Source organism: Nymphaea colorata, chromosome 12, assembly GCF_008831285.2.
Source record: "Nymphaea colorata isolate Beijing-Zhang1983 chromosome 12, ASM883128v2, whole genome shotgun sequence".
Classification (NCBI taxonomy): Eukaryota; Viridiplantae; Streptophyta; class Magnoliopsida; order Nymphaeales; family Nymphaeaceae; genus Nymphaea; species Nymphaea colorata.
Genome location: NC_045149.1, coordinates 9,384,723 through 9,406,788, shown reverse-complemented (window position 1 = coordinate 9,406,788; position 22,066 = coordinate 9,384,723). Strand labels below are relative to the sequence as shown.

General features: G+C 38.0%; 1 protein-coding gene across 6 annotated transcripts; it reads right to left on the bottom strand.

Moving 5' to 3' along the window:
• Window positions 1-668: 668 nt before the first annotated feature.
• On the bottom strand, window positions 669-15,507 carry LOC116265756 (histidine--tRNA ligase, chloroplastic/mitochondrial-like). 6 transcript variants are annotated; one of them, XM_031646627.2, is made up of 12 exons: window positions 15,191-15,507; window positions 13,565-13,737; window positions 13,391-13,486; window positions 11,216-11,304; window positions 10,921-11,050; window positions 8,071-8,163; window positions 7,222-7,296; window positions 4,271-4,388; window positions 2,139-2,278; window positions 1,347-1,475; window positions 1,013-1,176; window positions 669-915 (listed from the first exon to the last, which is right to left on the bottom strand). In XM_031646627.2, the coding sequence occupies exons 1-12, from the start codon at window positions 15,351-15,353 to the stop codon at window positions 780-782; spliced, it is 1,506 nt and encodes a 501-aa protein (XP_031502487.1). In that variant the 5' UTR covers window positions 15,354-15,507; the 3' UTR covers window positions 669-779. The 6 variants fall into 6 exon arrangements, with proteins under 6 accessions (XP_031502487.1, XP_031502488.1, XP_031502490.1 ...); XM_031646628.2 differs by having other exon boundaries at window positions 13,565-13,731; window positions 15,191-15,501; XM_031646630.2 differs by having other exon boundaries at window positions 13,381-13,486; window positions 13,565-13,731; window positions 15,191-15,332.
• Between the last annotated feature and the right edge of the window lie 6,559 nt (window positions 15,508-22,066).

Below are 22,066 nucleotides of genomic sequence, written 5' to 3'. Positions count from 1 at the left end.
AAGTCCACCAGATTTGGATCCACCACTTGGCTGATCTTTCCGTTGAAGCACGTCAGAAGCTTGTCTCTGTTCTAGCTATTGGACTTGATCAGCAGTCCTCGGTGATTTTTTGGACAAGATTATAATTTGAGAAAGCATGCCCTTCACTACTAAAATCATCAATCAAGGGGATTCTCATCCAATTATCACACCACACCCTGCACCCGAGACCATTACCAATATCACGAAAGACTTCCTTCAATAAATCTCCCATCCCAGCATAAGCCTTTCCATGGTTTGTGGAGGGTCCAAAGACTATATCTCTTCCGGAGATATCCTGAGCCCTACCAAGCCCAGAGTAAGACATTTCTGCTTGTGAGAAGATCCCTTCATGATTGAGATACTTAGAGTCTCAGTTGAAGTGCATTACACTTAAGAAGAGTGCTTCAAATAGCAAAACGCTCTCGACATATATAAAGAGATATCTTGAATCCTACCAAGGCCAGAGTAAGCCATTTCTGTTTGTGAGAAGATCCCTTCATGATTGAGATACTTAAAGAGTCTCAGTTGAAGTGCATTACACTTAAGAGTGCTTCAAATAGCAAAACACTCTCGACATATATATATATATATATAAGCTTCTGCTTGCATAAAATTCATAACCCACAAGTTGGAAAAAGGACTAGGGATATCCACAAGAATGTTGTGACTTTTCTTATTCATAAGAAATTAAATAAATGGCATACAGGAGTGCAACAAACCCAAATAACAATAGCAATTAAGTTACAGATTGATGGTCACTACAAATCATCTAGTTTGACATTTGATTCTTCACGCGTAGATAGGTTCTTCACCCTAACCATCCCTTGTTGCCACTCTGATTCCCCAATAAGTATAAGCCTACTTGCATTGATCCGCTCAGCATGCTTAAAGACCCTGAAACAGAAGCAAATAGCGTGAAAAAGGAAAACTTGAATAAATAAAAAAGAAAAGAAACACCAAGAAAAGACCAAATATCAGCAAGGAAACTAACCATTTGAGCTTTTTTCTTTCAAGAACAAGGTCAACTTTTTGCCCTTTTTGTCTGAGAGTAGATGCGACCGTAGCTGCCATTTGCTGGAGAGCTCCATCAATGGCGAAAACTATGTCATCCACCATGAGAGGTAAAGCAGGCAACAAACCCTTCTCCTTGAGCAACTGATCCATCAAAAGACAATGATTGACATTTGTTAATTCAACCCCAATAGCTCAAAAGAAGACCTGCAATGGTGCTAACATGGGATGGACAGACTGCCACGACTACTTCAAGAATAAAAAGCCTTCTAAGAATCTAAATAGAAAGTAGCTAAAAAAAAAGTGGCTAATACTTCAACAATCACTGCATCACCGAAGCCGAATCCACAAGCCGGAAGATCTTCACCACCTAGTGTTGAGAGCAGCCGATCATATCTTCCACCACCACAAATTGCCCTCAGCTTTCCATCCCGGTCAAAGGCCTAAAGGAGAAAAACATAACAATCACTTAAAATCCAAAAGAAGAACTAATCCTATGCGATCCAATCATTTTAGTAGAGGATCATGTCTAATAGCCTTTCGAGGGTAAAATCTGTCGAGTGTGCCTATATGCCTCAATTTATCCTTAATTCTCAGTCCTCGTGGTGAGTGACTACCAGAATTCGTTCCTATAAGACGAGGGTGTTTTCATTAGATAAGATGCACTTTTCTCTACAATGTTGTTCGTGGTCTTGAGAAATGACATATTGCAGAAACAACATTGATGATGATATTATGTTGGGATAGGCGTATTGCTGATCATGAGCAGACTATACTGTTGATTTCATTCATGCTATGAAGACAGCTACAAAGGGAAGTCATTCATGCTATGAAGACTGTATATGAGAGCATGCTTACGGAAGGCACCTTAGACTTCCCTTTTCTCCTTTGAGACAAAGTGCAACAAGACATAGATTGCACCTTATATTCCTAATTCAAAGTTACAAAATATTAAGCTTCAAAAGCAACACTAAAAGTTTGTAATAATATGTACAATAAAAATGCTAGCATCAAATAAAGCAACAAATAATTTTTGCAATGAATTACAATTACAAATATCAAAGAAAACCACAAAAATATTTATGCAATGAATTACAACTACAAACCTCAAAGACTATTCCTGTGTAATATGCAAGCCCGCGAACAACTGATGCATCAAATTCAATCCATTGCAAGTAACCATAGTGTTCAGCAAGTGAGAAAAGTTGCCTAAGTTCGACAATGGCATTTTGATCGCTAAGTACCTCTGAAAAGTCAACCATAGATTGAAGAAAGTCAAGATCACACAAAACATTCACATAATGTATACTGAAGAACTGACAGTGTGTTTCAGAGAATAGCAGTTTCTCAGAGTGAATTACATAAATGACTAGGAGTGCTATTGTCAGGGAATCTGCTGGCCTATTATTAGGACCTTCTTGCATAAAAGTGACACCACCATCTATAATCAATATAACTTGATGCAACCAAACCCTCAGGACCTATGTCACATAGGTACCGGTACGGGTGCCGGTACGGGTATGGACCATTTTCAAAAAACTTGGGTACGGGGGTACGGCCGTACACACATGGACATATATATATATATATATCAAAAAATTTCAAACAAAATAACATATTCACACATGTATGTCAAAAAATTGCAAACAGAATAACACTTACTTTCACACATAAATCATGGTCCAAAACACAGTATGGAAGTAATTAACTTACAATTAGTTCCTATCCTGTCGAGTAAGAAATAACACAGAAGCAGGATGCACAATGTCAGAAAAAACACGAAACCTGTCGAGTAAGAAATAACACATTTCATGCTTAATAGACCATAATATACTGTCTGCAATTAGTTCCTATCTCTCTTGGTTTTGGGCAGGCAAATCACAACGCTGATGTGTGTTCAAAGCTCATTACAAGAGAACCAGTATTGTCTTTGGAAGTCTTGCTTGGTATTGCAAAAAGGAAAAAAAAAGAACGATAGAACTTCGGGGAAAGCCAAGATCCTACTGAAGGAGAAAAATAGCTGATTGAAACATCAAGGTACTGACAGTGGAGGGAAAAAAAAAAAGAACATCAGCAACTACTCCCATCGCCGGCAGAAAAGGAAAAACTCATCTGCAATGCAATAAAGTACAGGGGAAAGCTACTCATTCAAGAAAAGAAAAGCCCAAAAACATCAAAAAACACAAAATGGCTCATGTGAAAGATGAAAAGGGACGCGAAACAGGGGAACCACAACGGCGACAGGCGATGGGTATTCTGCCTGTCGTCGCCGTCGCCGGTCGTTGCTGGCGGCGATGGATCACTGCCGGTCGTTGCCGGCGGCGAAGGCAGGGGTGGAGCCGACGATGAAATGGTTTAAAAATAAAACCTTGACACTTGACAGTCACCTTCTGCCATCGCCTCCTACCGTTTGCCGTCGCCGGTCGCCGCTGCTGTCGCCGTTCCGCCCTCCGTTCGCCGCCCTGCCGTCACCTATCGCCGCTGCCTTCGTCGCCGGACTCGTGAGATGTAAGTCAGACGAGAAAAGGAGAAAAGGGTTTCGAGCGAAACCCTTACGATTTTAGTTTTTTTTAACGTTAAAATGTTTTAAAATTTAAAATGAAATAATCGTTAAAAAAAAGACAAATTTGGACTCGGTCAAATTTTGACCGTGTCCGAAAAAGTCAGATACGGCCTCCGGTGCGTTGACCGTACCCAGTACGGTCAACACGTACTGGGGCCGGGGCCATACCCAGGCCCGTACCGGTACCGGTGTCGTACCGGTACCGGCAGGGTACGCCTCCTTTGGAGGCGTACCCGTGTTACACAGCTCAGGACCCATGTCATTACATAAATTCTAACCATAGTTTAATCAAAACGAAAACTTGATCAAACAAAATAGGGACTAGTTGGATGTTGGCTAGTCAAGTCTAGCTGGCCCACTGATCTCTCCAGTGGACCCAGTTAGCTAAGAGTAAAAGGACTAGCAGCTGACTAGCACCCAACATGACTACGCGACTAGTTGGATCGACTAGTCCCTATTTTGATAACTAAGTACATAACATATACCCCTGTATTATCTTGTTTCATATTCATTTACTCTTCTTCCTTCTTGTCATATGCAAGGTAAAACAAAAAACAGAAAAAAAATAAAAAATAAAGCAACAGAAAGCCCTTTGAGAGGGGGAAAACCATTGTTAACTGCTCAAATTTCAACATCAATGAATAGTAAATGTGGACACAAAAATACTACAGAGACCTTCCAGTTCTGATATTGTTTTTAGAGAGACGATATGCAGAAGCGTTTTAACTGACTCCATTGGTATTCCACTTGAAGCAAGGTCCTTTTCTATCTCATCCATTTCCATCTTTCCTATCTGCAAGTAAAAGTGCAAACTGAGCAACCAATGAAAGTCATTCTGAGAGTAAATTCAAGATATGAATCATGAACATCTAACCAAGCAAAGTGAAAGCAATTATACATTGATAAACAAATAGTAGTCCTTTGTGATGCCCATGAACTCAGGATTTGTAATTTCAAATATATACAAGATTTATTTGTGTTCACATTTTTGTGCAGACATGCATGCACACGGATACATGAATAGGAACTTATAGAATTTTTGTAGCTATTTCTTTTATATAGGCACATTTTCATAAAGATTTTGAAAAGTGAACCATTCGTTTTTACCTTTGAAAAAGTTGAGAAAGAATAATTATCTGTTTAGGCCCAAAGAACTGCACAATATTTTCAGCTTAATAGTTTAAGAATCAAAACTATTAAGATCTATCTGTTTACACAACAATGGGGTGGGGGTGGAGCCATGATTTCAACTTTTCGGGGCCTGAACAGTCCTACACAACCACTAAATTACATTTTTTAAATTTTTTAATAGGGACCAACCCCTATTCTTTCAAAAGTTTTACAGGGACTGAACTAAAATTTTTGGAAAACTTAATTAGATAAATTTTAAGTTTGTAAAAATTTGAGGGTAAGCCATGGCCACTGCCCCTCTATCCTCTGCCCCAGCACCACAAGGCCCAATTTTAGAGCTTTATATGTTTATTACATGTAATTACAGTATAAGCCAAAAGGGTTAATTTGAAGACATGACCAATGTTGTTAAATGCGATGAGGCATCAATTTATCATGAGGTGAGGCATAAGCCTCAAGGCACTGAAAGTGTAAGCTTTAGGATCAAGATGCGGAAATATATAATAAACATAAAACAATGAAAATTTTGAAAAATAACTAAAAATACAAGTACATAAATTAACAACACGATAAAAAAACAAATTGAACTAGTGTTAATCATCTTTTACACACACGCATGCATGCAAATGCAATCAAATTATTTTCACAATGCAAAATAAACAAGCTATATGTAGTTATGTACAACTCACGAATGCATATTTCAGTAAGAACCAAGCAACATCACTAAGAATCAGCCGATTAAGAACCAAGTAGCATCACATTGACACATCAACAAGAACTGCATGCATAAGAACGAGGCAACATCATATCTACATGCATATATTCAACAACTCATCGTAAGAAAAAAGCAAAATATCAATGCACAAAACTCCAGTGTCCTAACATCGACTGAGCAACAGATCAGTATCCCATGGAAAGCCTCCCACATTTCCAACCAAGTTTGGTTGGAAAACAGCAAAGACTTGGGCCCTCCTATCCTCTTTCCATAAAACAAAGAGAGAGGGCAGGAGCTACCGTGCTATGGCCCATGCCCTCTGCTACTTCTTTTCCTCCCATGCCCTTGGCAATAAATGGAGAGAAAGAGAGGCGGCTCGCAAGATTGAGGATGGTTAATCTCCAACCCTCAATAACATATAGCACACAATGGTGACCATCTCTGGTGGAGTGGCAGCCGAACCCTGGTGGGGAAGTGGTGGAACTCCGACAAGTGAAGGACAAAATTGAGAGTGGAGAGAAAGAGAGCAGATGGAGGGAATCATGGTCTAAGGGCTTGGAAGGGGAGATAATTTTTTTTTTTTCATAAATACTATGCCTGAGGTGCATGCCTCAAGTACGATGCATGAAGCATTAAGAGTGTGAGGCAAACACCTCAAATCATCATATGCTTCAGCCCAATGCTTCGAAGTGCTTTGTTGTGAAAATGCTTTGAGGTGTATGCTTCATGCCTCGAAGCATAAGCCTCCAATAACATTGAACATGACTGACTAAATATGAGCTCCATATGCCATATCAAGCTAAACTAACCTAGTAAGTTATCCAAGCAGTACATTATAGTCTCATCTACGCATGACATGTCAAATTAAAGCATGGCTATAACTTGGACTAACAAGATCTCGTTAGTACATAACTTCACATTTTTGCTTGTATAAATTAGACGTGACATGCATCATACTTGTAACCAAACTCATACTTTCCCATCTCTTTATTTTTGAAGCCCTGGACCTCTGTTGACTGCAGTGCAGCCATATGATGGCTGCTAAGGATTCTGGCAGATTTAGAAAACATAGAAAATAATAGTGCCATATAAGAGCCTTTTATAAGTTTTTTCATTTTCTGCTCTACCTATGGGTAAGCAAACAATGTTTTGGTGAAGCCAAGTGCGATAGCATCTTTCCAAACTTTCTGCTTCAATGTTTTGGCAAACGAAATAAACATGCAGATTGCATGCTTATATTGTCTAATCTTTTATTCTTAAGGATGACCCAGATAGAAAGAAAAAAGGAACTTTCAATGCATTTACAATGAAATATGAGGACTGAAAGACCATGTATCATCATGCAGGTAGTACAATTAGTTTGTGAACCACACAGAAGATCTTTCCTCTTTCTTGATCAGACATGTACCAGTCGTAGACCTAAGAGGACAACTAAGTTTCACAAAAATGGAAATTTGGTCATGAACTGTGACTAAAAGATTTATCTCAGTTCCCTAGACATCTAAAGCAGTGAAAAGATTTATCTCGGCTTCCTAGACGTCTAAAGCAGTGAACTCATGATTCACTAAGCTCAAAGGATGGATAGGCTTCAAAGTTTCAAACAGATCCAACAGGCAATAGGAATAACATGAATAATTCCACCATCATTAGACACTCACATATGAGTAGTCAGAAATGCTTCCATATGGCACAAATTGTCAGCAGTTAAAGGATGCTTCTCCTAATCTTTCACACTAGCTCTAGTTACCTTTCTAATAAGAAACAAAAACTGTAAACAAACCTTATCAATTGTAATGCACACTTTTGTGAATAAATGTTCAGATATGGAACACTGTTGCATTGCTGCTTGCAGAACCTAAAAAGGGACAATTAGAAAAAATTAGAAAAAATATATCTAGGAAGCACTAGAAGCCCTCTTTTCAAAAGAACACGACTTGACAAATGATACAACAGGACCCCTACAACATTTCTTGCATGAGAAACATACACATTCCGATAATGGAATGACTTCTATAGTCAAACTCCAAGGAGTTGGTGCTCACAGGCCCTTCAGAATGATAATGCAATGAAGCTAACTAAAAGCAGCATGACGGCTTCAAACAGCAATAAATAAAGATAGCTTAAAGACCTATGAAAATCAGAACGCATAAACCTAAATATAACATAAGATAAGGTATTCTAAACTAGGATTATCCACCAAAATTAAACTAAACATTAGATGTAGTGCTTCTCAAGATCAAGAGGCTCGTGGAAAGGACCATTTAAAAACCAAATACATATAACTGTAGAATCAGGATTTGTGTCAAAAAAGTAAGAAACACAAATTTGAATTATATCAAATGCTTGGTGTACTATTCACTTGCTATCAAAAATTCCCTTCAACAATGATATACCAATTAATGATGTCTAAAGCATCGATGCAGAAAGTATATCATATATACATACATATATATATAAATATATATATAGGACTTTTGTAAACTTCTTTCAGCAACTAGGAACTGTGTAGTGTTACTGCAGTCTCTTGCACAAATGCATACATGAACACACACAGAAAGGAACAAAATAAAAAAATCCAAATATTGCTAGTCACCTAGTCCCACACCTAGAACACATTAGGATGCTATACCTTGCGACTGGAAACTTTGAACCCAACATCTGATGATGTTATTCCAAGCTGCTTGAATAAAGTCACAATGGCAAATATGAGTTCTGCTTCAGCCTGCAATTTGGACTAAAAGTTAGCAACCAGCTCATGGAAATATGACAAATTTTGAAAATTTATTAAATAATTGCTCAGCTGATGTTCCATATGACAAAACTGAATTGCATAAGTACAAGTTCTAAGAAAAAGCAACAAGAAACAAACATAAAATGATAAAATGCCAATTAAACAGAGATAAAGTAAAGAAAGATTTACATTTCACTTAAACAAAGTATAGCTATTGAATCAACCTTAATTTACAGCCCTTGACACATATGTTAAAAAGTAAAACATCAAGCACATGATTCTAAAATTTTAAATCTCCAATCAATGCCCTTAGAGGCAAGATCAATCAAAGTAAGAAGGAATCTGCATCTGCAATAAAGACTTGCTAGCTTCACTAGTTTCTGCTTTGCCAGGTTCCCCATATTTCACTAGGTTCTCCTGCTCCACTAAGTTTATCCTTGTCAGTTGGCCTTATTAGTCATATTGCTGTGATTTTGTGGATGTTGATGGTGAAACATGCTATCTTTAGAAAAAGGGACGACCAATCCCCCTGGTGTATCTTGAGCTTTAGAATTACAAACTACCAGATCGCCTAGTGGGTCTCAAATCAAAGTCATAAACAATATCTCAATCGCGTGGATTTGGTTTATCAAGTGCAACTCTTGTACTTTTTGAAATAAACACCTTGAACTCCTCTATAAGACATTCGTGCACATTAAGATGCAATGTCGTGTAGACAGCACAAAATATGAACCACCATCGGCTCAGCCAATAACTTGCACCTTATGAAGTTCACCCTTTAGATGTTTGCCACAAAAAAAAGGAGTTACCATTTTGTTAAACATGTCTGGTAGACTGGTCGACAACATCAATATGAAGAATCATGTTTTCCAGTTCCAACTAATTCAGTCAATTCAGTCAAGGATTAACAAAAGAAGGTATTTATGATGTTCTAAATAAAAATCTATGGTAAAAGTTGAAGTATCTTCAGAAAACATTAAAAATCAACAGCAAGAAAATGCAAATTTTATACCTTCACCAGTGTTATCTGTATTGTACTATCGTATAAGTTGAAAACACTCGATCGACGATACACAAAATGTGTGTGTGTCGTGCCTGCATTGGCTGTATCTTACGCATAGTCACAGAAAACGCGTTTTTTCGAAGAAAAAAAATGATAAATTAAATGGCTGTTTAAAACTTAAAAAAAAAGCGCTTCTTTGAAATAAACGTTAAAAACGAAAAAAAAAGCGTCTTTAATGCATTTTTGTGTTTTTTAATTTTTTTTCATTTTTTTAATGCCAAACAGTTTTTTTTTTCATTTTCTATTTTTTATTTGTTGCAAATCTACTTATCTTTCGATGCTTGTGTTCTTAGTTTCTCACTTATTTTATTTCCGCCACCCCCATTTTTAGTTTTTTTAAATTTTTAAAAATTTATCGTATTTTTCCCTTTTTTTTCAAGTTTGCTGTATATACCCGAGAAAAACTTCACCTTTTAAAACTCTGAAACGTTATTTGTGACTATGATCTTATGATACGCCCCCCATCATACGATACATGCCATATCATATGATACGGCTCTGTTTTCCAAAAGGGAACTGATGCCCATTTTTTGTTGAGATCTTTTTTTTAAGTTTCTGTCTCCTTTCATTTTTTATGTTTCTAAGAGTTGTGAGAAGGTGAATTTTTACCATTTAAAATAGAAATCACTGTCTTAAGGGAGAAATCACCAGCTTGAAGGGATGAAGATGAAGACAAAGCAGATAATGATTCCTGTATCGATTGATAACAATCATGATGTTACTTAATCATAAACATTATTTCAATTTTCATTTGAAAGTGAACGACTATGGATTATACGTTTTGATGCGATGTAAAATACTTTAAAATTCAGACTTTGTTTATTATGTCGTCACTGATATACAATGAATCATGAATGTTCATTATGTGTGTAATGAGTTTTTAATATAGAAAACATTTTTCTTGATTTTGCAAGACATGGTCATATAGTCCTGTGACATCGTACTATATAAAAAACGTGCACATGCAATAAGGTCAAAACATGATCAAAACATGTTTTGTGCTTCAGTATGGATAGCCATTTTTACAACTTAATGGTTAATTTTTCTTGGTTCCAAAATGAGAACATGCAATAAGGTCAAAACATGGTCAAACATGTTTCTTGCCCAAGGATGGATGACCATTTTAGAACTTAATGGTGCTTCCCACATGCTTCCTAGATGTCATTTCCATGATTTAAAAATGGCAAGTTCAGTTCCTTCCCACATGTAGGTGTCACTCCCTAGTAGGAAGCATCATTGCCTTTACATAGATGATAGATGAGAGTCATGAGACAACTCCAAACCAACTAAGAGTTATTCCCAACTGGAGAAGGTATTCACCTAAAGGAAGAAGATTTTTTGCAGGATGGATATTCTTTAGCTGTGCTAGGCTGCTAGTTAAATGGGTAACATAAAGCCCTGTATCTTTAGCACTTACTAGGTATCTTAACCAAAAAGATGCCTAGTCTAGGTGCTTCAGTTGGTTAAATAACAAGCATTGAGGAAAAGAAGTGTACTAACTTTCTGTCATATGAAATTCATAAGATTGAGAAGGACGACAAGTATTTTTGTTGCAAGGAAAGAGAATCCATCAAACATCTTATTTCAAGGCAGTAGATAGAGAATAATTATATATATAGAGAGAGACAGAGACAGAAAGAGATGGGATTCGAAGTCAACAATCACGTCATAAACTAGTAGCTGACCGTGACTTCAGTTATTCCAATAACGTCCATATTCCATTGGTAATGCTCACGACGTCGTCCCCTAGTCATGCGCTCATAACGCCAACATTGGCCTATTGTAAACCACTTTATGGGCAAGGAGACTGCTTTCCTGAGAAAATGAACATCATTAACTAATGACTGTTATTCATGACATGATCAGCTCATTTATTGAATAAACAAATGCCATACAAACTTTATCATATTCCTAGAGAGAAAACTGGAAACAAAGAGTAAAAGATAAAATAAACAAGGGCATGTTTCAGTTCTTCAATACCCCTTTTGTATGATGAGTCGTGCCAACGAAGGAGTAAGCTCAGGCCTCAAGGCAACACGACGGCCTCCCTTGTCCTCAAAACTGTAAAGCTGCAAAGAAACCAAGCAAATGGCTTCTCATGTTCAAGTCCAAATAAAGATTTCCCAGTTCAATCATGCAAGACAATTGCAAACTAACAACTCAGAGTCTCAGACTCAAACCCTTGCTTGAAGGTCGACCTTCAGTCACAGCTGCACTTGTCATTATAAAAAGTCATGACACTAAAGATTTAGCATTTTTCCACTTGAAAATTCAGTATGCATTCCCACATATGTTACAAAAACCGACCATTTTTTTATACTTATTAGTTAGCTATTTACACTAAAGATATGACATGACATGGTATAAGCTTGAAAGACAAATAATAAGGGTGTGTTGAATGGCAGAATAATGTCCTCACAGCACAAAACCAGGAAGCAAACACAATTCTTTTTATCCGGGATACTTTCACCAGCCATACAGCATTTCATACTTAAAACTGGAGGGAAAAAGTAGGATGGACTCGAAGGAGGAGCCCTAGCTTTTCTCACTGAAACATGGATTGCGAGCACTGCCTGGTGAAAGTACACCCTCAATCACCTCAGTAGTAAAATCCAGGTTTGCAAGTACTCACTAAGTGATTCTGAAAAAAAATGATAAGATGATCAAAGTATCACACTATACGGATAATTCAACGGACTAGCAAGAAAGGTATTCCGGGAGCCTGCATGCACAAATTGTAGGTCGTTTAACTAAAGGTAAACAAGCAGCCAGCAAATTGAATGAGTTTTGATTCTTATGTTCAACTTGCTCATGCAAGGGAAATGCATTTGTCTACATGTGTCATGTATAATGCAAGTGAGCATGTCTAGTTCTCTAGATTTTCTAGATTAGCCTCTTCTAGATCTAAAGAAAGTGACTGAGCCCATTCTTCTGAGCCATGAGCAAAATTTGCAACCTTAATCCTTCAAGCATGCGCATCAATAAAGTCTGGTTAAGACTAACGCTAAAATTAAAGCCTTTGTGTACTCAAAAGTGTTAGGCTGGCCAAAATCAGTAAAAGAAAGAAAAAGGAGAAAGAAGAAGAAGATGAAGAAGAAAAAAGGAAAATAAGAAGAAGAACAAAGAAAGGAAAAGGTAGAAGAAGAAGAGAAAGGAGAAAAGCAGCTTTTTGAAGTATGTTTTCAAATCAGGCACCTAAGTACTAGAGCCTAGTTGAAGAGGTGGCTGCCAGGGCCTAGACAAACACCAAGGCACACTTTGAATAACACCCTATCTGCTCATTATTCTTTAATTAATCACTGGTATATGGTCTTAAAAAGTGTCCATTATCCACTATAAGGAAACTGATTATGAAGTCTCAAGTCTCAACAATCACAATCAGCATGCAAGTCCTTGGCGACATTTTTCAGATGAAAACCAAAATCATGTCTACAGAAAGAAAAGAGGATGAAAAGATTGAGAAAGGAGCAATCAAGGGCTTGTTAATTTCATCCTTTGCGATAAGTGAAATTTTATGATGATGATGACAAAATAGGACATTGCAGTGGAATAGTCTTCAAAAATAAGTGTTGTATGTCTGGCTTTTTCTCTTAGTATCCATTGAATGTTCTTCACGGTCACACAAAACTTAAAACCATGTGATCGATTTAGGGAAAATTTAGAAGAGGTACGAACGCAACTTCTTGGTCTGGCAAAAATTCTAGCCTTCTAGGGCATGATAAAAAAATGCAAGTGCATGTCCCCTAATAATTCCTTCTCAAAAGACAAAGGGCAGGGAGTGAAATATTGGTGTGCATGCCTAAGAGCTAATATTGTATCATGCCTTGTAGAAGCAGCTTTCCTGCACATGCTCAGATGATCTTTAGATCTCTTGATAATTTATAGTTTTTATCTGCCAGAGCTTACCTTCTTTTTAAGTCACAGTTGTATGCTTTCCATTTTTTGCACTTTTTTTTACCTTAAGAAGATAGCATAGACGGGTGTCATGGGTCCATGAATTAAGTAATAATATCTCATCAATGTACCCAATACCTTCAAAATATATGAGCATAGATGCAACCATAGTAGACACTTTTCAACTAAATCACACGAAGATTCAGCCAACATTTATTAGATTACAAAGACCAGCAACCTCTTATACATACCAAAAAATACCTGTTCAGTGATTTCCTCTCCAGCTTTCCTAATGAAAAGGGCCTCCGACTCAAGAACAGGAAAATCAACTTCTTCAAATGCAAAGAGCCGAGAAACCTTCCAAAGAAGATAATATGAGATCAAAGACAAGTGATATGCATGACTCTAAAGAACTAAACTGACAACACTTGTTACCTCTCTAAAATTTTGGAAAAGCCAGCTGCGGATACGCATTTCTTCTGGAGGAAAATCCCGGGTGCCTTTTGGTGGGTTAACATCAATTGCCATATTCTCTAGCCCATTGTTTTCCATATCCATGACTGCAGCACCTCCATCACTGTAAGAGCTGAAATTACATACGGCTGTCACTGGAATAAGCTGGCAATCACCATGGGCATAATCTAAAGATTCTAAACCTAAAACTCAAGGAATAGTTAGGTGTCTTTCTTGAAGCAATAATTTACTTGTAAGGTGACCATACAGTTCACAATGAATGAACATGGCATTTAATATGCCACAAGTTTGATGTTGAAGTCCTAACATAAATGTATTTTCTGAATCTATATCTCACTATAAAGTACTCTTCTTTTCCCATCAACAGGTTCCCAGAATCCATAAGACGGAAGAGGTTTAAGTTTAGTGCATGAATGACTATTTTGAAGTTCTAGAAAACTCAGATTGTTTTGATATTAACATGTAATGGTGCCTTGACTCAAGGGTTGGTTGGTTTGATGCCAGTGCTAAAGTTGACTGCATATCCCAAATGAATTCCGTTCCTCAATAATTCTTTGTTCCAATAAGAACATTGCCCTAATTATCAGGAAAATGCAGGAAATAAATCATATTTACAGGCTGAATTGAGTTAAACCACAGTAAAGGTATTACCACACTGCTACATTGCATGGTACCATTCACTCTCGGAGAGTTTCATATGATGCATCCTCTTTGTGAAAGAACACAATATTGTCATTCAGGGTTGACAACAAAACCATTTTCCTAACAAATTATCGTCGCAGCAACAATTTATCCTTACCAAGTGACGAGTTTGATGTCCAAGCCTCTTGATTTTGAAAACTTTCAAGTGCTATTGATGGGTCCTTGATGTCAATTCAAATACAATTATCTTATTTAATGATGTTTTCGACCACTTTTGAAGATATTATCGACGTGAAACCAAATCTCTTTTGAAGAACTTTACAGCAGGAGTAGCGGAGATGGCATCATTTAATGACCAAATCACCTAATACAGACCTCTAAGTATAGCCGATTCAATACAAAATAGATGAAGTAGCCCCGTCACGTCTCGTAAGTATTGTGATTTTCCCAATTTGGCCCTCCATTGCTCCTTCCTGTCGCATAAAAATGCAACCATTGTTTTTTTCTTTATCAGATAAAAGTGCGATATTTCTTCCCAGTTCACTTATATTTTATAATTATAAGCGTGGATGAACTAGACTGCTAAAAATATCGTGACGAATAGGATTCTAGATTTCTAGTGTAACTTTTCAGCATCATGTTGAATGGATTCTCAGAAACCAATAGGAAAAAGTGCATGAGCATATTCCCCAGACGTTTACGTTTTCTATTTTTCGTTTAAAAATAGGAAAGTTGCCGAACCCAAATCTCCGGAAGGTCGAAAAACAGAAAAATGCTAGTATCTCTATAATTGCAGCACAAACGGAGAACAGCAGACCAAGTAAGAAGGTAAAAATATATAGAAAAGTTAAAAATTGGGCTTTCCTCACGAGAAGTAAAGAATGGCCAACACCACCAATGTCACAGTACGCCCAAGGACAGGGAGATAAAGATTATCTTATTTACCTCGTTGTCTGGAGCTGGAAGAAGGGCAGGAGGAGAAGCAGAGGCGACGGAGGGGACGTGAAACCGGGGAATCAAAGAGAGAGAAGAGGTTGCGCCCCAGAGAAGAAGGAAAAGCGCAAACTCGTGGGCACAACAACGCTAATGCAGCACTCCCCGCCGGCATGATCTCTCTCTGTCTCTCTCTCTGTGAGAGACTGAGCAGCCAACCCAAGACAAACCCGTTCACCCAGAGAGCCGACCCACACGAAAACGAGATCAAGATTAAACGAAAAGGAAAAGGAAAATGATATAATCTAGGCGGTCACTTGATAGGATACAAAGAGGTCAAGGCAACGCGCTGTTCTTCAGCCACACAGACGCTTGTAAGGGAAATGTACAAAATCGAACTAAGTCACAATAATACAAAAACTACCACTATTAACACTTCCAATAAATGATTGGATGCGAGTATGTTACAGATATTCCGCAATATAATCTGAAAGCAGAGGGACCTTAACCCAACACTGAAAAAAAGACTGCGGCTTGTTAAATCCGAGCACGCGTCGCTAAAGGTTTTTTCGATGTTTGTGTCGATAAAGTATCAGTAAAAACTATTACCGACATTTTATGGAAACCTCTTGACTGAACGAAAATAAGGAGACAAACCAATCTTTGTAAATAGCATGTTCCTTTAAAATTGATCGCATCGAGCCATTTGACCCAGGTCAACAGTAGGCTCGAGTCCAGTCACAAATTCTAGGCCGAACCCGAGCTTAGGTCTTGCTCAGCCCAGCCTTTATAAACCCCTCGTTTCTACAAGCCTGACCCATCTCAAACCTGATGTATGTGCAGCTCTGCATCCTTCACACGTTGGTACAACATAACAATGGGTAAGAGATCAACAAACTTTGAAGACTTTTGAATTGATAAGTAGAAAAGAGAACCCGTGTTACCGAGCATAACGACAACCTTACCCATTTTACTATGTCCTTGTGTTACAAAAGGACTTAATTTTTTCAAAGTTCTTTCACTTATACGGCGTAAGTCTTTTTCCTCAAACTTATCAGCCTATCACCACCCGTATGAGGACTTAAAAAAGAAAGGGACAAACAAAGCTTTGCTTCCACTATGGCCAGGATACGCCCGTGTTTGTTCATAGAATGTATAATTACTTGCACTATAAATGATACTTTGACACAGCGGTGGAGGCATAATTTTTTTTGTTATGGGGCACTCTTATAGAAATTTTCATTTCTGAAGAGACACAAAGTAAATAATTATAAGAAATCTATGTAAAAATAAATAAAAAATTTGTTGTTGGCACGAGCAACTGTCCGCGCCAGCTTATATGTAGCTCTGCTGCTACTTTGACACAACACAATTTGAACGGAGACTTTGAGATGTACTCCTATATCTTGATGGAGATTCTTTAATCAAACAAACTATTTCTATGATTGTGTTGGTTCATATTTGTTTTTAGACACAGTCACTAGCTGCAGTAGGAGCTCAAAAGAATCAAAATCTGCGAACAAATATGAGGGTGAAATTATTGTCTTGGTAAGGACACTCATGGTTGTAGGGAAGAGTTGGGTGTTGTTCTTCAGGTGAGTGGGGTTTGACCCACCATCCAAAAAAAGGCCGAAGCCTCCACTCAACTCCTCATTTCCCAAAAATGTAGAGCCTACTTTGATGGCTCGAAAGACTTGTGCATTGGTCGTCCACAATTTAGAACACAGACAGTTGACACCCCACATATTCAAAATGAAAACTAGTCGTTTGTTAGCTCCTACTTAATCCCATTACGCCAACTCCCTTTGGGATGCCCATGCATGTCATTCACGTTTTCTCAATGATGGCAGGAGATCTGACTTGTGGCCTTCAAAATTAATCCACGGAAAAAAAAAAAATGGGACCTCAAGCTTGAACCCAGTCATGATTCTTTGAGAAATTAACTGCATTTGATGCATGCTCGTGAAAAAAAACCAAAAAAAGAAAAAAGTGCATCAAACACTCAAGGTTCGCCTTTCATGGGCAGGAGGAACAGAATTGTCTTGTTCTCGAAACTAATTTCTTCTCCCAGCGAATAGAATAGTGTTTTGTCTACTATGTGATGAAATTAGGAATGGAACACTGCATCGAATTTGTTCGACATTTGATATGTGTGAGACGTTTTTTTGTTATGTTTATTTTTTCTTGCACTTGAATCAGTTTATTGCAATTCAAAATCACCATTTTGGACTATAAATCAATACCATATGCATTTTCCTTAATATTTAGACATTAAAATGATGTGTTATATGTGCAAAGATTTTTTGGGTTTGATTTTGTCTCAAATTATAACAAAATTGCATGTTTATATTGAATGTTCTCTACCATGGCTTCTGTGAGTATAAATCTGTACTGGTGGCACCTGACTGCTATAGATTTATAGTGATGATTTTTGTCAGCGGTTAAATGTAAAAGAAATTTCCTCATCATACAAATTTCACTAAATTTTTATATATCAAAACCTGCGTATTAGAATAGCGAGTCCATATTCCCTTATTCTCAGTAACTTTATCGTCGGTGCCACGAAAGGGAGACGACGGCCTCCCCCCTGCGAACTGCAAGGCATCGGGCCCTTGCCCGATCTACATTATCGAGCGTACCCTTTACACCAGCTTTTCCTGGCACGGATATATATATATATATATATATATATATAAAAGATCCATGATTTCTTCATCCAGCTCATAGTCATACCCACCTAATGCAATATATTTAAGAATGATCAACGAGTCAAGCCAGCTCGATCTTGATTTGAACTCGCTTGGTTAAGTTCGATTTGAGCTCGACTTTTAAGTTAAATGAGTCGAGTTCGAGTTAGATGAATTCGTCTCAATTAAACTCTTTTAACACTAAAACTTATTTTTTAATTTCAAAAAGTTAAAATGGCTTAAACAAAAATGTGAAAATTTTAAGCATAAAATATATGTGAAGAGACATGAGCTTAAATGAGTCGAGTTCGAGCTCGGTTAAGCGAGTTGAGCTTGAGCTCACCTCATAAAGCTCAAGTCGAACTCAAGCTATATGTGATTCGAGTTGAGTCAAGTTCGAGCTGACCGAGCTCAAGCTCAGCTCCCTCGTTGTAAGTCACTAAATATATCAAGCTGCTATGATTGGATGGAGATCTGAATGGCTTGAGAATTTCACCTTTATATATAGATAGAGAGAGAGAGAGAGAGAGAGAGAAAGACATGGATGCTAATAGGACTTCAATTGCCAACGTGGAGGGAGCGAAGTTGGACATGGAGGCAGAGCATGAGACCCGGTGTTGCCGAAGACACCACAAAAACTCAAGTGAAGGCTACTGACTTTTAGTGCCGTCACTAAACAAGACGTCACTCATGTGGTGGCCTTCCATTGTTGTTCTAAAAAGCTTTAGTTTCTTCTAAAAAGCTGAATCCTCTTGCATTCATGTTTAAACATCACTAAACACTAAATCTGAGCACCGGACCGGGTACTCAAAACTCGGCCCAATTGAGGCCTGAGCCGGGGCCCAAAAATTGATTGTCAGGTTCTGCCCTATAACTAGTCGGGCCACCTTGGTGGGTCCAACTCAGCCCTATAGTTTATATTTAAATATTGTTTTAGTATTATATATATATAATTATTATGATTATATATATTATTTTATATTAATATATATATATATTTTTAATGTCAATAATGATCGGTTTTCAATTGTCGGGCTGAGCATGTGGCCCGATACCCAAGCTTACTAAAGACACTTTACTAGCGGAGCGGTTCCTAAGGAAACCCATTGAAAGACGACCGTCTACTGAGACAACGTCACGCCCACGTTTAGTGACGTTTTTTCCAAAAAAAAAAAAAAAACATCACAGAAAACTCAACGATCACGGTCAGTACTACAGCAGAGAGAGTGGGGGAGAGAGTGAGAGAGAACATGAGGCGAGAGAAGGGGACAGAACGAGAGAGGAAACGAGAAAGCAATTCTGTCCGTTGAGTTCCGGAGTAAGCATGGAACAAGGTGGGAACATGTACCGCATTCCCTTCCAGTGCACAGGGACGCCAATCAAACGATCTCCTTGATCAGGTTTCTGCTCCACATAAATTTCATCGACTATCTCTTTGAACTGCGTTTCAATTTCATCCCAACACCACAAAACGATGACATCTGGCAGCACCTGTGTGAAATAGTCTAGGGCATCAAACACTCTTGATGCCCTTGCCCACGGATGGATCTTCTCATTGGCAGGCAGCTGCAACGTCAAAGTATGGATGATTTACGTGAAGTGATTGTTCGGAACCATCAGTCCAGACTTGTGCATGAAGCATCAACGAATCCGAACCTGAGGTTCTTCGGAGTCATACGACTCTTTGTTTGACCATGATAAAGATGAAGTCTTTTTAAGGTGGTATTTGGCAACAATAACAAAAGTTACTGCTTCATGAATTTTGAATTTGCTCCAAAAATTAAGGTAAATTTATAAAACACTGTGTGACAGTATTGTTAATGAATTTACCTCATTCTTTGGGTTGATTCATAAAAACAACAACTTGTTATTGTTACCAAACAACCCTTAATGTGCAATGAAACCAACAGTAAACGAAGTGCAATAATGTTGCTTAGTATCCTTGACTACTGATCTAAGCATACAAATAACCCCCTAAAATGCAACAAGCTATACATGTTAAAAGGAAAATTGCACTTCCATGTGAGCAGGTGAGACCACCACTCGATAAAGCTATCACCTAACGACCTATTTGGTAATAGTAATAGTTTGTTATTATCTCATGAATCTATCTACAAAAAAAAAAGTAGATTCATTCCATTTTTTGAACAGATTCATGAGACAATAACAATATATTATTGTTACTAAAAATGGCCTCTCAAGGGCTGTTTGGCAATAAAAATAGTTTTTGTAAATATGCTTCAAAAAATTAAGACAGATTCTCATTGCCAAGCAGCCCTTTAGAGTATAAGACCTACTTTTAGTGTCTTGGAATGCCGCCCTAAAGAGAGAGAACTGTTAAAGTTTTTTAGAGTCAATTTGAGTTTTTCTGAAATATTAGAAAGTGGACAAGGGTCTACTTATTGTTTTCTTATATTTTAGTGGACTGAAATTGTAAATATGTAATCAACACCCTAATCTCTTTTAATATGAGATTAGGGTTACATGAATGAGATCTGAAAGTTTCCTCTCTCTCTCTCTCTCTCTCTCTCTTCCCTTTCTTCCTCCAATATTGAACATGGTATCAAAGCAACGGACCTAGGGCTGTGCAATCTAGGGTTTCATGCCTAGGGTTCCCTCCTTATCTCATTTCTCTTCTCTTCCTCCAAACTAGGGTTTCACGACTAGGGCTCCTGCTGTTTACAAAACAAGCAAGTTGATTGTTTGGTGGAAAGGAGCTAATCACGTTTAACATGTAGAAACGTGATCAGCACCATTGTGTTGCTATTGTCTTGGAAGACATGAAGAAACGTTGATAAAGTTGTTGTCGTGGAAGGAGATGGTGGATCTGATCAGGATGTATCAGATATGAGTTTTTGTTGCCGTGGAAGAATATCTATGTCGCTCAGATCTGATTTTCTGCTGCCATGGAAGAAAACCTATGACGTTATGTAGCAGATATGCACTAAAGAAATTTGATTTTTTTTTCTATCGTGGAAGACACTATGTGATGTGATATATCAGATCTGCCCTTTTGTTGTCGCTGCATAAGATCATGTGGGGGCAGAGCATAAGATCATGTGGGGGCAGAGTTAATCTACTAGTTGTGGGTACAATGTGATGTGAGAAGTTGTTGTGTGTGGAGTCATGTTACCGGTTGAAGATGTAGTTTGACTTGAGGAGCAATATCTGCAAATCGTGAATGTGAAATCAGTAAAGTGAGGCTTTGTGAGGTGTGAACTGCTACTAATCGAGTAGCAGCAGACTTTTGTTCATTGGGTGAAGAAGTTTCAGTAATCAGATTTGACTTTTGTTGCCTTGGAAGAAGTTCTTGGATGTTCAGATCTGTCTAGTCGTGTGGTGCTTGGTGGATTTCTACAGGCAAAGGTATGTCGTGGTAGTAGGTTTCAGTCTTTTCTCTGCATTGTTGAAGTGAGACAATTTTTTTTCTCTACTGTCAAACATGTGCTTGCTGCCTATTATTGACATCTCAAAGTGCTACCTGCTATCCACGTCTAAAAACAGTCTGCTATTTTTGTGTTTGTATTCAACCTCCTGCACATCATTTGGTTGTGGTCTGCGTGTTCGAGTACAATTTTTTTATGGCTAACAATAGTAGGTAAGAAGGGTCTTCTTCATCTACTGCAACTTCGTCACAGTCTACAGATGTTATGGTTGAGTCTCCTACATGTTCTCCTATACCTCCATTGCATTATCTCAACTTAAGCAAGAAAGAATATGATATGGTTCTTGCTTAGAGGTCAACTCCTGCCTCAACCAGGACAACTACTATAGACTTTCTTCCCTCTATTGGTGCCCCTACCAGTGACCCAAGTATGATATGGATGATTGACTCAAGAGCATCCAGGCATTGTTGTAACCAGCCACAAATGTTTTTATCATTTACTAGGTTCACTACATCACAGCACGTCGGGTTGGCTGATGGCAAGTTGTCCCCTATTCTGGGCAGCGGTGATATCTATCTCATAGCTTTTGGCACCATTACACATGTGCAATATGCTCCTCAATTTCCTGTTAACTTGTTATCTGTTAAGCGATTGACTAGAGATTTACAATATAGAGTCATTTTTTTTTATCTTGGTTCATGTTCTTTTCAGGACTTACAAACTGGAAAGATTGGTAGCGGCCATGAAAGGGAGGGACTCTATTTCCTCTTTGTCCCTGTAGATGTTGCTGCATCCTCTTTCACGTCGAAGCCTTC

Excerpts from the sequence above, each read along its gene's own strand:
- LOC116265756 (XM_031646627.2), bottom strand. The coding sequence starts at position 15,353 with ATGCCGGCGGGGAGTGCTGCATTAGCGTTGTTGTGCCCACGAGTTTGC. Across the intron at positions 13,738-15,190 it reads TTCCAGCTCCAGACAACGAG|TGACAGCCGTATGTAATTTC; the intron begins GTAAATAAGATA and ends AGCTTATTCCAG. Across the intron at positions 1,177-1,346 it reads GTGATGCAGTGATTGTTGAA|TTGCTCAAGGAGAAGGGTTT; the intron begins GTATTAGCCACT and ends TTGATGGATCAG.